General features: G+C 40.6%; 1 protein-coding gene across 1 annotated transcript in view; it reads right to left on the reverse strand.

Moving 5' to 3' along the window:
- The window catches only part of pear1 (platelet endothelial aggregation receptor 1), a 66,328-nt gene that overhangs the window by 29,347 nt on the left and 19,719 nt on the right, over positions 1-17,262 (reverse strand). Inside the window, exons 2-4 of the mRNA XM_034696978.1 lie at positions 5,058-5,168; positions 3,167-3,268; positions 2,965-3,065 (exon numbers count right to left, since the gene is read on the reverse strand). Coding sequence (XP_034552869.1) covers positions 2,965-3,065; positions 3,167-3,268; positions 5,058-5,164 — 310 coding nt within the window. The 5' untranslated portion in view covers positions 5,165-5,168. The remainder of the gene's footprint in view (positions 1-2,964; positions 3,066-3,166; positions 3,269-5,057; positions 5,169-17,262) is intronic.

Below are 17,262 nucleotides of genomic sequence, written 5' to 3' on the forward strand. Positions count from 1 at the left end.
TACAAAAGCATATGATACAATAAAATATGATAGTAATACAACAGGATTTGACGCCACGTGATGCAGTGAGGAGCGATGCGGTGGGATGCAGTGCAATGTGATACGGTGCAATACTTTAAGTTATGATACAAGACAAGATGAGACGGTACAAAACCACTTCAACATCTTTGTATATATTGCATTCATTCCAAGCACGTTTGTACATAGGTAATTCTAACTACTCTGTGCTTCTGTATATACTTTATTATTATTTTATTTCATTTCATTTCATTTTATTTTACTTTATTTTATTTTATTTTATCTTATTTTATTTTAGTTTTGCGTATTTATATCTTATTCTATTCCTTCTTCTATTAATATTTTGACTTTCTTACATATTGTTTACTACAGTACTTTGATTCCTCGTGTTGGTACTATAATGCAGTATCGTATCGTATCCTGTTGTATTCAGAATCAGAATCAGAGTCAGAATCAGAATCAGAAATACTTATATATCCCAGGGAGGGAAATTTGGTCATTACAGAGCTCTTATAAACAGTGTTTCAAAGGTAAAGTGTTTTCCCTTCTTATGCTCCATATTTTTCAGAAATAAAAGTTGTTTTTTTTTACTCTAACACACGAGTCAAGATGGTGATATTTTTCTATATCAATATTTTGTCCACCTTCTTCCACTTTATGTGTATCTGCTTTATCGTTGGATGATGTTTGGTCTGTAAAACATTTCCAAGGGTTTTATATTAACATTATTATATTAACAAAAAGCATAAAATCAACTCTCTTTTTCGAAACACCTCGCCTTTAACCACTTTAACACCAAGCATGTTACGTAAATGTCCACAAACTAACAAATACGATCTGAAGGCAGCAGTGGTTCAGCTGAGTGTTGGTTATCTGGGAGTATTCAGTCTAATATTGTCTCTTTTCATATGCTGCAGTTTTTGTTGTTTTACTCTGAGCTGTTCACACAGCAGAGCCACACCTCTGAACTGATCAGGAACAGATGCTCTCTGATGAAATAAGAGTTGCTCAATTGATGTGAAATCCTCAAAATGAAATTATGAGAAAAATGAAGATGGGTGTGTGAGGGTTTTCAGAAGACAGCAGCACACACACACACTTCAGTTTGGTTTGAGTTTCCAGCAGCAGCAGCCAGTGTATACTGTGAGTCTTCACCATGAGAAGCACCAGTGGGAATCAAACCTGTAATTATGGTTATTTCACTGTCATATGCTACTCATATTAACTTAGCACATTCAATGGAAAACAAGACAGAGACATTATCAACTTTCTGTGAGTAATGATAATCTGCGTCAGAAATTTGATGACTGTTTTCGCTCTAACGTTATTTGACCTGCTGTGCAGTCATTTTGGGGTTCTGCTGGATTACTGTCACTTCACTTTATAAAACATCACTGATGCTTTATTGAGACAGTTTCTCCTTCACGTCTACAGAGCGACAACACTGCGCTTCATCATCTGACCTTATTAAAGCTTATGTTATACCTCCAAACAGAGAACCATGCTCAAATACTTACTAAATGAGATTTATTTCATCCAGACACTGACTCTTTATCCGGAGGAATCAAACAAACGGACACATGCAGATTACTATTCTACTTATTTTACATCTTTGCCTTTTTATTCAGAGAGCCTGATTCTGTTTCTACACATTGCTTGTTGCAGTGTAGTGTGTATTGTTTTCGAGCCTGGCCTCAGAGGTGAGCACTGATGACAGGAATGTAGCCACACACACTTCAGTGAGCAGTGAGGTCACCGAGTTCATGTCCTCAAAATTTTTCTGGGAGTTATAAATTAGAAGAGGTGGAGTTGCTAAAAATAAACACTTCATGGACATTTCACTGGCTGATGGCAGTTAATACAGATCTATATTTTGAGGATGGAATGGAGCGCCGCCTGCAAGCTAGTTCAGGCAGACAACTCGAGCTGCGCTCAGTCATACTGACACGTCATCATCCTCCCTATCAGCTGATCTCAACATCCTCATTTGGCGGTCTATTTAAGCTGCATGTCTCCCCGTCTCTGTCTCTGCCTCTGCTTTGCAAGTGCTCCTGCTGTCCTGCTCAGTGCTGTGTGCAAACTTTGTACCCACCTCCTCCCCGGCATCCACCTGCCGGCTCCGAGGGGGGTTAGTCCTGTCTCATTACTCCTAAATGTATGCATTTAAATAATATATGCTGAGTAATGAGGTTCGGAGCCCATACGCCAAACACAATACTGTATGCTGCAATAAACTTTATCTTAAGTGAACGTGAGTTGTCGTACTGAACTATATTTGGGTCAATGATAATTAAAAAGCTATATTAAGACTGGATTTAAGCGACCACAATAATTTTATAAATTTAAAATGAACACAAAAAGTCAATTCAAAGCTCCTGTGAGGAATATTCAATTTGTGACAATTTTGTCGTCCCCTGTTGACAAAGCAGTCCTTGTCTCCTTGTAGACCTCATCTGTTATGTGTCATTGGTATATTTAAGTCTTCTTAAGTCAAATGTATGGTAACTGAGGATCTGTGCTGTGCAAAAAATGCAAAAAGAAAACACCCCACGACAGTAGTTTTAGGCTTTTTTAGGTTGAGTTCTTGGAAGAGCATTCAGCAGTGTCTATGTGCTGCTGTAATGGTGATTGAATGTGTTTAAACAGTCTAAAGATGTCTGAAAAAGTTTTGGACTCAAAACCCGAACAAGAAAAGTTGATTTGCATCTTCTGACTGAGTCGGGTTAATCTTATTGTTCAAGCTCTGTACTTTACAAGCATGAAAGCAGGAGGAGACCGTTCCATCTTTCAGTGAGTGTTGGGGAGATGAGGTATTCGCACTAGAATATTCCCTGAAGTTTGAGGACTCACTCTTACCAAACTTTTTCTTCTCCTCTTCATCCGTTCTCCCACCAAAGACATTTGCATGTGAACTGGTGAATGATTGAAGTGTCTATAAATACTTACGGACACATTTGTCTCTGCTCTCGTAGTAGCCTGGACAGCACTGGTACCTCTTGCGGTAGTTGGTCTTCACCGCCTGCCTGTAGGCCGTCTTGTAGGTGATCCTGAAACAACAACACAGTTAGACAGGATGCTCTGATCCCCCCTCTGACAGGAACAGGAAGTCAAGCTGACAGGAAATGAGTACTAATCATTAGGGTGCTACCTGTGGCGCGTGCATCTGTAGGAGGTCCGTGGGTCCGAGCAGGGCTCCTCTGTCACTTGGTCGTAAGGATGAAAATAGGACTCTTTAACTGAGGTGGTGAAGCTGAAAAAACAATGACAGAACGTCAGATAGGTTTACGTCAGTCATAGTCAGAGTAAGGTTATGCAGCTGTATCCGAGGCAAAAGAGAGAGCTTTGAGATGTTATAAGCCTTAAAAAAAAAGGTATGAATTTTTCAGTCATTGGCGTGGGCAGTAGTCGTTTTCATACTGCTAATTCAAGTTGCTATATCTAAAGTTGTACAACTGCTGTGCCGGCATCAGAGGTATTTATAGAGGCACTTACATATCGTCGGTCCATATTACATTTGTTGAAGACTGAAACACCTAAACAACTACTGGATGGATTGCCTCACAGAGGTTAAATCTTTGTTGTTGCAGGACATTTGCTGGTTTTGGCTTTCTGTGTTTAACAATTAAATGCATCTCTCTTCCTGTTTTAATGCTGTGATAATAACTATATGTTGTACTAAGAGTGCGACACATCAACAATCTGATTAACCCCCTTGTAGGAAATTATCACTGTTATATAATGAATTGATCAATTTATAGAGAAAGATATCTAATTGTCCAAGTCATGGTTGGTTGCAGTCTCGGAGGAATTTCACCACTTTTAATGTAATTGTTTTAAAGTGACAGTTTCAATTTGTCTTCCAGCCACTCAGGAGAAATTATCTACGTCTGACTGAAGTTAAACCAACATAGAGTTCTTTAGTGAGGTCTGTGGGCCCCACATGCCATCAGAAAAGATTTAGTGCACCTTGGTTATGATTCATTGAGTCTCTGAAGCTCAGCTGGAGGGATAAACACCATCCTACAGAAGATATTTCCTCATTTGGTATTTTTCAGGAGTAGAGGGTGGTGTCTTGGAAATGTCTTAATAATAGACCAGGAGCCAGGACCGGCCCTCAGACTGTTTCATGCTACCTTTTTTTTCACTAGTATTTTTAGTCAGCTCATCACAAGATGAAAGAGACCAACTCTGGACGGTTTGGTCTCTGGGGTCCAAAAAGTCAATTTTTGAAAAATGCTTCAGGCAAGGTGATATAACTCCATAAATGTAGCTGGAACTGTTACTTTTCCGGTCATACAAGCATGGCATTTGGTAGGGAGTACCATGAAACATAAGGGAACATAGCAAAGTAAGATTTTAGTGCTTCCAACTTTTAGTCATCCACAAAATTCACAAAAAGACAATAAAAGTGACGTCTACTTGATAAAATCCCTTAAAAAATTGTAACATATGAGCACTTCATAGTCAAAATGACTGCCTTAATTATACTTCAAAACTTACCAAGTTTGCAACCCTTGTTCTGAGTATCTCTTCAACTTATTTTCTTAGAAATTACACTTTCTTTGGCCTGAAATCTGTCATTATATCATAAATAATAGACAATATGATGGATCTGATGTATGCAGAAGCACTTTACTTGATCATCAAACAAGTCAGTGACCCCTCATGCGCTATGAATGTGGACATTGCCCCTCCCATCAGATTAGAAATCCTCCATCAGAGAGTAAGGGTCTCACTCAGGTTTATTCTGCGTTGATTTATAGAGTTGGCTAAAACCATTCCAGAAAAATGCCTCTCACTGTGGAGAAGGTCATCTTCATTTATAATCCATTTGTACACGACACAGTGATGTTATTTTGTTTTTCTTCAAAGCTTATGTTGACTCTTATGTGATGAATTCATGTCTTGACCCTCATAATTCCTGTTAAACCGTCGTCAAGTAAACATTTGAGCAGCTCTGTATGAGAAAAAATGTTTCTTATGGACTTAAAAAAAACCCAGCAACGTTTATTTGTCTGTCACAGTCAAACAGGGCTCACCTCTCCCACAGGCTGCACACATTAGGGTCTCTGGGGTTGAGAGAGAAGCCAAGGCCAATCAGGAAGCTGAGCAGCAGCAGGGGGGCGGAGCTCTGCAGAGTGGACATGATCCTGAGGGAGAAAAAGAACGACATTTAGAGAGGGAATTGAAAACCCAAACACTTCAGGGAAAAACTGTAAAGGATGTTCTTGATTTTAGTTAGAGGGAAGAATTAAATAAATGTTTTTATGATGCAAAATAATCAGATTCTGCAGCACATATATAAACTTCCTGCATATTGCTTTGCTTAAACCAAGCAAAAGCAGAAAATAATTCACAGTTATATGTCCAACTCATACAGATGCTCATTATTATAAACCTAATTTGCCATTTTGCTAAGCATGAAGCCCACAGAAGTTATTTATTTTTAGAGCTTCTCCAAATCTGAACAGCCTTCAAACACAGCAGTCACTGTCGTTCTCTGTGAGCCGAGCAAACGGCAGAAAATGTATCACGCACAAACATAGAATAACTCCTGCTCTCAGATATTCAAATTCATTGTTTTTGTTTACTGCAATCAACATTTCAAAGCCTGGTTTTCATTGAAAAACTGGTTCTCGGTTCTTATAAATTGCGGTTTAGATTCAGCCTGTGATTGTAAAAGAGTTCATTAAACACACAGCAGAGGTGAGGCAGAGAGCCAGACTTGAAGCTGTCTGCACCCCGCTGAGCTCCACAACGTCTCAACAGGGAACATAAAACACAGACCAGACAGCAGACAGGATACACGAGGAAGAGTGAGAGCAGGAGAGAGAAAGAAAACTAGAAAGAGAGAGGGGGATCAGAGTCGAGAAACGTGACTCTTAACTCTGTCCTGACCCCGATCAATCAAAGCTGCAGTGAAGCCTCCACACTCCTCTGTGTCCCCGTCCACGCTCCTGCAGCATCTGGATCCCATCAGTGCATCGACCCGAGAGAGAGCCTCTGCACGGGGACCCTGTTAGGCTCTCAGGGAGCAAAAGGGAGCGACTTTTTTTTTTCTTCTTTTCCCCCTCAAAATATCTCATGGAATTGAACACAAGTTCAGCAGGCCAGTACTGTGAGCCCTCTGTTGAAGTATCGTGGGAATGAAACGGCATTTCTAGTAAACAGGGCCTTTATGTTGACGTAGGATTGGTCCGTTCTGATTCCCTCTGTTTTCTCAACAAGTCCCCTCTGACAGAAATACTGTGCCACAGCTTCTCATGTCATCTCCACACGGCCTCAGGGAGATTTCTGATATGTTGGGACAGTGACATCACAGCCATGGATCAAGATCATCTTCTCTGGTCAAGTGAACCATGAAAAAACATCTCAGGTCTCAGAGAGGAGAGAAAGAACAAACGTCTCTCTTACAGTAAAAACTCAAGGAATGTTTCAGGACATTTCACGGATCGTGTCTTTTGAGAATATCACGTGGCTCTTTCAATTAAGGTTGAAGTTAAAGTCTCTGACAGATCGCCTGTCTCCAGTCCCATAATGGTTTCTATTAATAATGGTTTCTTGTTTGTCCACGGGGAACTGTGACAACTCCAAGCGCATTATGTTAAATTGAGCAATTAGAACAAAGAAGAACAGAGAGGAGACGTCCGAGGAGAAGAAATGCAAGGCCAATTGGATGGTCGTTGCACAGTGATTCTGGAAATGTTGTAAATGGAGAAAATACGATGCTGCCCAGCTGATCAATCACAGGGGTTGTGGTCAGCGTCGTTTGAATGCATAGTGACATTTTCGAGGGGCACATCAGGCTACACATCTAGGCTTCTGTGTTGCAACAAGGCTACGTGGACGTACATGGTAGGCTACAGCGTCAATTCAAGGCAGAAGTAAAAACCAGAATTAACGCCCAAAGAACAAATTGTACCAATGTGGAAATGCAAGAATCTGCAGTTCCTCTAGTGACCACTGGAGGATGGCTTCAAAGGCCCTGAAGGTCCCATTTACACCAGGTTAAAACACCCTCTTTAATGGCAGAAATAGACATGTTGATCTAGATAGTTTATTTCTTGATTCAAACACATTGTGTAGTGAGTGTTGTATCTATAACTAATAATAATAATAATAATAATAATAATAATAATAATAATAATAATACATTTTATTTATAAAAGCACTTTAAAAGATTCTCCAGGACACTTTAAAAGAAAATAAATTATACAATTGAAAAGCAAAAGAAAACAGTGCAAAAAAGCAAAAAAAGCAAGGCAGGAAATAAAAAAAACAAGACAAAACAAAACAAAAACAAAACAAAGATCAATCAATTATAGGTTAAAAGCCTTTGTAAATAGGTGGGTTTTGAGTCTGGATAACTGATCTGCTTTGATTACATAAAGTCTAAAAATGATGCATAGATTTGCATAATTAGCCTGATTTGACAGACAGGCGGGGGGGCGTGTTGTAGCTGTTTGCCAGGAGGATAAAAGCCTGCTTCATCTCCAACTCTTTCCCTGTTTCTAAGTTGACTCAAAGTTAGATTGATTCACCTTATTCAATATGGTGATCTTTGGGCTTCCAAAGCCTCTTCAGAAACCAATGGGCAATGTCACATAGCCTATTTTATACAGTCTACGAATGACACATGAAATGTGTGTTAAATAAATCCCAACCCATCCACTTCAGTCTGGACTAAAACAAAGAAACAAACAGATAACTGACATCTTATCCACAGAGCTAAGCTGCTCGTATGGCTCAAATAATCGTCAAAGCTTAGGTGACTGGAGCTCTTATCATGAGTTAGGGTGAGATTTTGGCCAAGGCTGAGTACAAAAATCAAATGTGCTGCAATTTTACCCCAGATGTTGGCAGCTGTTTCCAATGCATAACTCTGCCATCAGATTACATCCTGTTTCTAGCCCTTTGTCCTTCCTGTCATCAGGCTTTTATACCTTGAGTCACAGAGGCATTTTAAGAGACTGTTCTCAACAAACATTCTGCGTTTTTTAAATCTGGCGTGAGTTTGCCCACACTGTTTTTATGAGGATGCTCTCCCATGAAAAAGGTAATGTAAGTAAGGTTTAGACAACTAAAACTTTGAAGCAGTGGTATACAGTTTTGGTAAGTCCTGGTAGGATCAATTCCAAACTGACTTGGTAAGCCTGTGTATGACTGAGAGGTTAGATCCTGGTTTCAGGCTGAGTCACTTCACTGTCAAACCACTTTGTAGCCCTACTGTCTCCTTCGTGTCATTCATTTGTGGTGCAGAAACGTTCTTATCCCACTTTTCATGCACATATTTGCATTTCAAGTCACTTCACTGTTTTTGGGAAACTTTGGGAAATTTCCTACAATGAGGGAAAGATTTGCTTGTGGTTCAGTGAATAATACATACCTCTCATACTGCCAAGGTCAGCGGTTCAACTCCTATTAGTGCAGCTTTATGAATGTTTACAAAAAGTCTTGTATCTCCACAGAGAAAAAACACCCCAGAGTAAAGATTATTTCATGTGATGTAGAGGCTGCCCGCCACAAACACCTCTACAATCCATCAGAAGCTCATTCATCAGATTTATATCTGCTTTAACTCTGTTGAGTGGCTGGTAATCACTGCTGGAGATTTGGCACGGTGAGGCCTGGGGCATAAATCAGATCTTCTGCTTCTGATAAACTGCCTCGTACAAACCCTCCTACCCACCGTCAGGAGTTAATTCACTCGCTGGCACAAACACTAACGCCTAAAGAAATCTGCGCCACGAAAACAGAACTTTATGAGAACAGGCATATGGCTTTTATTAAGAGGAGTCATCAACTTCACCAGCCACTTCATTGGACTGGGGGTAAATATTTTTCATTACCTTCTCTTCGTTTTAATTGTGCTTCATTAGGGAAAGGCTTCAAACCGCATGGGAATTCTTCAACGCTGAGAAAAGAGCGCTTAATGAGTGCAGAGGGAGTTGTTTTGAAGTCAGGCTCAGCCGTTGTTTGCATTGAATGTTTGAGTTACATTCAGACGGATGGGGATGAAGGGGTCAGGTATACGTCTGGAGCTCCAGGTGGTTCTACAATCATCTGGAAACTAGACTCTTCAAGGAGGCAACCCTGCTTTTTAGTGGTATAGAGGAGGATGAGATCTCCAAACACAAAGTTTTTCATGAAACCCCAACACTAGTGTGGACTGATTGATTCCCCCCCTTTCCTCCTTTTCACAGAGTCTGTTTCTCTCCATTACAGTCAGGCCTAAGCTATCATTACTTCCTCTGAGCTTTTTCCAAACTGCAGATCTGAACCTTTTCACTCGGACAAGCTTGGCAATGAAGCAGAAAAACACAAGTAGCATGATGTATCAGGACTGTTTTTTCCATTCAGTTTCAAGTAGCAGCCAACATCAGGGGATTGTGATTAGATCAGCTTGTGAGGGGCTGGTTTGTTTACGACGGGGGCTTATGATTTTTGACACAACAAACAATAAAATCAAAAGAACAAAATCCAAACTGAAGCCAACACTTACAGAAGAGATGTCAATACTTCAGCTGTGAGATGAACACAGCAGATCTTTCTTCCACAAATACGGAAACAACTTCTGCTTGCTAGCAGCTGCCTGCCAGCTGCAGGTAAATGTTGTAGCCTGGTGCACACAGTAAATTACAAAGGTAGTTTACAGGCTACAATACTAACTTACAATATAAATTAAACTTCAACAAAGATTCCTATCCTTTCCCTTCTTTCTCTTAGTCCTTTAGACATCCCAATGTCCTTCTCCACCCTGGCACTCTCATTCTGTTAACATCATCCACTCTCCCTCGTTTCTTATCGATATCAGAAAAACTACATTCTATGATGAGCTAATTAGCATGGACTTGTTATCTCAACATACATATAACTCCTGTTTGAGCTCTTAGACAAGAAGTTGTTAAAGAAACACGTGTTCATGTTGTCCAATACATTCTTTTTTAACCAATCAAATCATACAACAAGCAGCAGAGGACAAGGTTGAACCATTTCGACTATAACTATGTTGCTGCAGGCCAACTATCCTCCTCTTCCACTCAAAGCAGCAGTGATAAACGCACCCGAACTTTGTAGTAAGTCTTGTCAGTGAAAAGTAGTATCCAGGTTTTAATTTTGCGTTGAAATTAGAGGAGCAAAAGCTACTAAGCTAACCAAACAACATGAGGTGACATTATGATGTGTTCAAGGTCAGGTCAGTGAAATAGAAAGACTCTCAGGCAAAGGTGAATAAAATGTCTCTTCACTAAATTATAAAAGGTTATTGATCATGGAGTCGATAAAGATTGTTAAGGAGGCTTGATAGTTGTATCAAAAATGAACAATCCTCATCCCTACTACCAGCAGCAAGTTACTGCAGACTACGTCCACCTCCACAGTTCACATCCACCAGTGAAAGAGAAAAGACAGAACCAGGATTGGTTAAGAAGCTCAATCGTAGAGTTTTCTCCAGCATATTCAGTCCTGTTTTTAATGAAACGAACAGACAATCTCATCCAACACAAAGAATCTTTCATGTGGCCGTGTAAAGTAGCAGAAAACAGGCAAAATGCCACAAACACACACACACACACACACACACACATGCACACCCAGGCATACACGCATGTACACTTACACACACCCATAACAGTTTCGTGCACACTTACAACGCCCACAGTTTGTAACTCTTTCAAGAACAGATTTGGTGTTTTCATCTTCTTGAGACATTACACACACACTCAAACAAACACACACACACACACACACACACACACACACACACACACACACACACACACACACACACACACACACACACACACTCAAACAAACACACACACACACACACACACACACACACACACACACACACACACACACATCAAATGAGTCCCATACGCTGAAACGAGTTCAGAGAGAAACTATTTTTAGTGTCTGAGGACATTTTGCAAATTCACAGAGCTTCTCTGGACTCAGTCTGTGGAGGTCTAAAGAAGCGGCCCACGCGTACGGTACACGCATCGTACCATCTGAGGAATGCTGTGAGACATTTAAAAGACCCACAATGCTCTCACCAGAACCACACAGGAGCTTCAGTGAAAACAAAGCCAGATGGAAACTGATGCATCACTTTCATATAAATCATTCTAGACACTTGCATCTTACATAATCTGTGTCCTTGAGGATGCATAAATGCTGACATGTGCATTATTTTGATATAATTTCATGCAAGAGAGACACTTCTGGACAGATCAATATTCCCTGCAGACGGCCTGTTCATGTAAGTCAGTCAGGACAGAGGCTACCAACAGAAGCCCCTTCTCTCGTGACTTCATCAACAGCATGAAGTAACATCAACCTGTTAAGTTAATGATGTGTCTGAGGATGCAGCCCTCTTTGCAGACCTTCCAAGGACCAACTTCAATGATGACAAGGCTGATATGAGTTTAGTATTGTAAGCTCCAACCAAACAATGACAAGTCAGAAGGCTGCCTCCTGACACTTGATGTAACTTTTTAGCTTTATACACTTACAGACAGCAGACTTGACATTCATACAGTCCGTGAAGCGCCTGTAATCCGCTCTGGGATTGGGTCGCTGAGGCAGCAGTCCAAGCAAGTCTACCCAGACATCTCTCTCCCCAGGAACGTTTTCCAGCTCCTTGGAGATCCAGAGACGTTTCCAGACCAGATGGGATATAGAATCCCTCCAGCAAGCTCTCAGTCTACCCTGCGGCCTCCTCCCAGACCCAGAACACCTCTAAAGGGAGGCGTCCAGGAGGCAAATGCTTGAACTACTTCAACTGACTCTCTTGGATGCGAAGTAGCAACAACTCAACTTCCAGCTCCTTCCTGATGTCTTCAGAGGAAATTCATTTTGTCTGCTTTCATCTGCGATCTCATCCTTTCAGTCACTACCCAAAACTCATGGCCATAGGTGAGAGTTGGAATGTAGATCGACTGCTAAATCAAAAGCTTCAACACGACAGTCGGTCACACTGCCAGTTGGTGCTGATGCACAATCACTTGTCTCCTTAAATTAACGAGCAGAATAATTGTACCAGTACTGCTGTGTGATCTCTTTAAATGATACTACAAAGAAATCATCAAGACCTGTTCTGTATGTAAAGTGTCATGAGGAAGCTTTAAGTGATTTTATCATAGCATAACAGTTTAATATAGATGTATCTGAGGAACATGTTTTGGTTGGAGTGTTCACACATGTAAGAGAAAACACTTCATCCCCTTTTTGTCTCTCTTCTCTCCTCTCATGAAAACAAGGAAAGTGGGGTTAAGTAGAGCATACAGCCCAACCCGGCAGGGATGAGCTCTAACCCAAACTGGCTTCTCAGTCTGGCTCTGCCTTCCTCTTCTTTTTTCCAACGTCTCACTACAGATTATCCTCTTTGTTTCCTCTCTCTTCTGTCTTCTTTTCTCTCGTGAAAATAGGGGAGTAGGGGAAAGTAGAGCGCAGAGCCTGACCTGTCTGGGCAGATGTTGCCCGGTCAGGCTTTTCTCTGTCCTCTCTCTCTAACAACCTCTCTCAGACTCTTCAATCAATAAAGCTATATTTATATATATAGCACATTTGATACAAGTCAATGCAATTCAAAGTGATCTACAGTGATTGAAAAAAATAAAGATACATAATGATAAAAGCATAAAACAGAAAGGTATTTAGAAGTAGAGATTAATTCTCACCAATTGCAATAAAATGTATATAATAAAAAACAAAGGAAATTATTTAATAAGTATAAAAGGTAAAAGATAAATACATAAAAAATTAAAAATGTGTTAAATAATTAAAAATGAGGAGTTAAAGTTAAATAAAACAATAGAATATTAAGACAAATATAAAATAACATTACAATGATGAAATGATGTGAAGTTATTAAACCCTACTTTAAAGCCAGTCTGAATAGATCAGTCTTTAATTGACTCTTCACTCTCTATGATGATGTGTGGTTATGCTGGGGCAGAGAGCAAGCATGGAGCGGCTGATTCTGGGACACTGCAGTAAACTATTGGGACTGTTGAGGAGGTGCTCACTTCTTTACTCTGGTGATATGCCCTCTTTTGCTGTCCATCTCCTTGTGCTCTGGTTGTCTCAGGACATTAGGGGCCAAGTGGCAAGTTATTAGTGAAGCATTCATATTTGAAAGAGGGTGTACTCTTTATTGATAGCTTAGCTTTCATTTTAACACTAGTGCCTTGTGTTTCTTAAAATATTAAAGCAAGTGCTTAAGTCATAAGGATTCATCCTCTGGAGGCAAGATTACCTGATCTGAAGTGTGTGCAAATCTCTCTTGTGAATGTGGAGATGTGTTTATTTGATAAGCACATTAAGAGGCCTGCTGGTTTCACGACAGAGGAAAAGATGAGGAGATCATAAGTTATTAGGATCCAAATCATGTCTTATTGAGGGCTTACATCAATGACATGTTGTACATTTTGTTCCCTTTCTGATTGAATCATAATGAGATGGATTAAAACTAACAACAGGTTTCACAGGAAAGAGTGCACAGCACATGGCACACATCAATCTGTTTGCTTCCTTGTTTCCGTTCTCTCTAACCTCACATCTCTTGTCTGCTTTATTTATTTCTGTGCAGCTGCAGTGCTAATTGAGGTAGAAAATGTTAGTCACTCATTGGAAGGGGAAGTAAAAGGGGAAAGAAAAATATTTTAGAGGGAATAATATTGGCTGGAGTGTTGAGGGACAAAGAGAACGAGGAAAGCGAATCAGAGACACTTGTGCCAAATACGAGTTCATTTTCATGTCGAGGTGCTCTGATGTCAGTCAGACTCAGGCTCTACACAATGTGTTTCCATCTCTCAGACTCTTTGTTCAAAGCCATATCTGAGCTCATCTTGGCGCTGCAGACTCCAGCGTGTCATTCCAGAATCAATAATATAAAAACGTAAAACGCCTCTATTCTTCACTCTATTTTAAGCTCCAACTAAGGTCAATGAGGCAACCAAAGAGAGGTTACAGAGTGAAATACTGCAACGTTTCTTGCCTCTCTGCTCTTGAGTTATGACACAAAATCCTGCAGGTGCAATGCTTTCTCATGAGCAGAACAAGAGTAAATCACACTGCTGTTAGTTTATGTCCTGTTTCATGCTTTCTTGGTAACAACTGGCTTGAATATCTGCAGCAGATCCCCTCGACAGTTTAATGTCTGCTATAAAAAGTTCATTAAGAGGTCATTAATAAGCAGACGAACCTGAGGGTGAAGAATGCACACCAGACTGCCGCAGAAAATGTTTTCTATTAAGACACTGTTTAAGAGAAAACAAAGCTGGAACTTAAAATTGTTGTCTAATGTGAAATAAGATGCATCTAATTAGAAATGTTTGGGAGAAACATTAAAGTAATTCCTCTGGGGATTCTTCTTAAAATACAACCAAGACACTTGGCAGGCCGTTTAAATGAAGGCAGGTGTTCTTGATCAAATGTGTCTCAAACATGATATCAATTTGCTCAGCTCTGTCACTGCAATGCAAATAAAAATGTAAAATATTACAGAGTTAATGACAGTATTTAGAATACATTTTCCAGTGTTTGTATTCCCATGTATTAGTGATTATAGTTTAATGATGTAATAAGTCCCTGCAGTAGAAGGTGGTTGCAAAATGAAAGTAGCCAGCCAAACCCGTCAGCACAAAGCTGGAGCACAGGGAGGGATTTAATCAACCGTGGGTTTCCAAAGGGAGGAATAAGGAGTGGTTTAACTCGATTATAATGCCATTAAAACAATAAGAGAGCAGCAGTGAAGAATCCCTGCTCATATCACACCAGTTATCTGCCCACCCAGAGTGAAGTCTCTACAAAGTCAAATCTCTTCAAATTGAGCTCCCAGATACAAAATCTAGCTGCAGGCTTACAGAACTCCCTTAAAGGGGCCCCGATATGAGAAGTAATTGAGAAACCAGTGCACTCTGCAAAACTGTGAGTATTAAAATATTGGCTAAACCTTCAACAACAACAAAAAGAGAGAAGACCAAAGGACAAAAATCTAATGAAATGATTCCTGGCAACAACACGGTCCTGCTGCAGATGATTAAAGCTTTGCTTCACAGTATCACTTATAAGTTGGCCAGTGAAGCTGCGGTGTGTATCAGGGCATTAAGGAGATTTAAATGATCGGCTTTGATTGTGATCACCCTAGGTATCAAAAAAAAAAAAGTTTCCACAAGCAACCAGAGTCATGAGTTTACACTGCAAATTTACAGTTCAGCTCTTGGAATAACAAATCTATAAAAGTGCTCAAGGGCAAAAACAGACACAAACTAGAATAAATTAGGCTGAGTCCTCCATGTGACACATCAACCGCAGTCCCCCTCCCCCCAATCCCACCCTCACATTAAACCAGAGTTACTGTAAACTGAATATAAAACCCATAATCCTTTGCATCTGGGTTTTCAGGACGGGTTCGGCTGCTACACCGCAGTTAGGTCGGCACACACTCCCCAGTTGCTGCTGTGCTTCATGTTGGGTTGGTGGTGGCAGAGACCCTTTACAACCCACTGGAGAGAGAAACAATGGCATGCCACACCCTGAAATGTAACGCCAGAACACACTGCAAAACACAAAAAACATGCCCCCACACATTTCATGGTGTTCAATAATCAATTTTGCCACATTTTAAAGCGTATCAGGGGAAAAACCCACCGCCAACACCAACACGTTCTGCTCTGTTTACAGTAAAGACATCATATACGGTAAAAGGTGGTGCTGTGCCATAAAAGAGCAGAACCCCCACTCTGGAAAAAGCTTCTGAGTGGAAAACTCTTGGCAGCTCAAGTATAGCTGACAGTTCTCGGGGGAGTTGCGTGACAAAAGTATGATCTAGCGAGGGAGAAGGAGAGGAGGAGGAGGAGGAGGAGGAGGAGGAGAAGGCCTCGCACAGAAGTTGGAAGTCAGTATTTCGCTGAGTGAGCTCCAGTGTTTGTTATCTCCAAGATTGGTGCAAGAAAATGGATACTCATGAACTTTTGACCTTTTGATCTTGAAGAAAACTGCAGAAATTTGCACTTTGCAAAGTCTGTTTCTGTTGTGTCCTTCTTTAGACTTATGAACTGACTTATTTGACTTCTTCACTGTGCAGCTGTATCTTAAAATTATGAGAGCTGGTCTCCACAGTTTTTCCAGGAGTAACATGGGAATAAATAATTTGGATTCTTGTCAAACTACTTCCCAACAGGCTTTTAAATACAACAACAGATGCCCAGTGCAGCCTGCCAATCTGTCCCTGGGTTGGAGTAGTTTTAAAGCTCTCTTAATTAGGGGAGCTGCAATGGAAAAACTAATGAAATCACCTAAAGTCAACTCTATGTCATCTCTGCGACAACTTCAGGCCAGATTTTATTTTGGAAATCTCTGGCATTGTGGTCTGGGATCCTTCCTTCCCCTTCTGTCCCCAATATTACATCCTTTGAAATGTAGGTTCTTTATAACTCCAGTTACTGGAGCTCAACAGATTCATCCCATCAGGCAGCAGATCTGAGGTCAGTTAGCTGTGATGAACAACAATTTGGTATCTGTTCATTTATTTAATCTTCCAGAGTTTGGTAGAAGTTACACCTAAAGCATGCACAGCTAAAGCACAGCAACCATCAAACAAGACTTCTTTCATATATCAACTGGATTGATTAGGATCAGTCTGCTTGGTGGCCTCGAGGCCGACTGAAGTGGATCTGTATGTTCTGGAGAACCACAGAACAGCTGGTGATCCAGGACTGCTGGTGTCCATGGTGCATGCATCATTGTTTCATTTTAACCTAAATGGAAGAACATGTATGTTTGAGAACAAATAGGCCTTCTAAAAAAATAGGAATAAAGCGTAGACTTTCGGCGAAATTGGTGTTTGGGTCACAGTTTCTCAAATGAGAGAAATTCTGTGGTAGAGTTGATCCCATCTGCAGCGGTTGATAGCATAGCTTCTGTTCTCTGGTTATCTGGCCGCTTTCTCAACAAAGAGGCAAAGCTGATTGGAATCCTCTTGGCGTAATACACTTACTATTGACAAGTACCTCATGCAACCCCACTTAAAAGTTAAAAATAGAGGATAGAGGGCGCTACAGCAAACATTTAGTTCTTACACTCCAGGGTAACACTGGAAAAGAAGACCGGAAACACAGAATATAAGAGTAGGAAACTTGGCGAGGGAGCGGGAAATAACATGCAGCAAAGGGCCACGGGTTGAGTTGAACTAAGGCCGACCACTTTGAGGCCTCTGTACATGGGGCGCGCTTTTCA

The sequence above is a fragment of the Notolabrus celidotus genome, chromosome 12 (genome assembly GCF_009762535.1).
Source record: "Notolabrus celidotus isolate fNotCel1 chromosome 12, fNotCel1.pri, whole genome shotgun sequence".
NCBI lineage: Eukaryota > Metazoa > Chordata > Actinopteri > Labriformes > Labridae > Notolabrus > Notolabrus celidotus.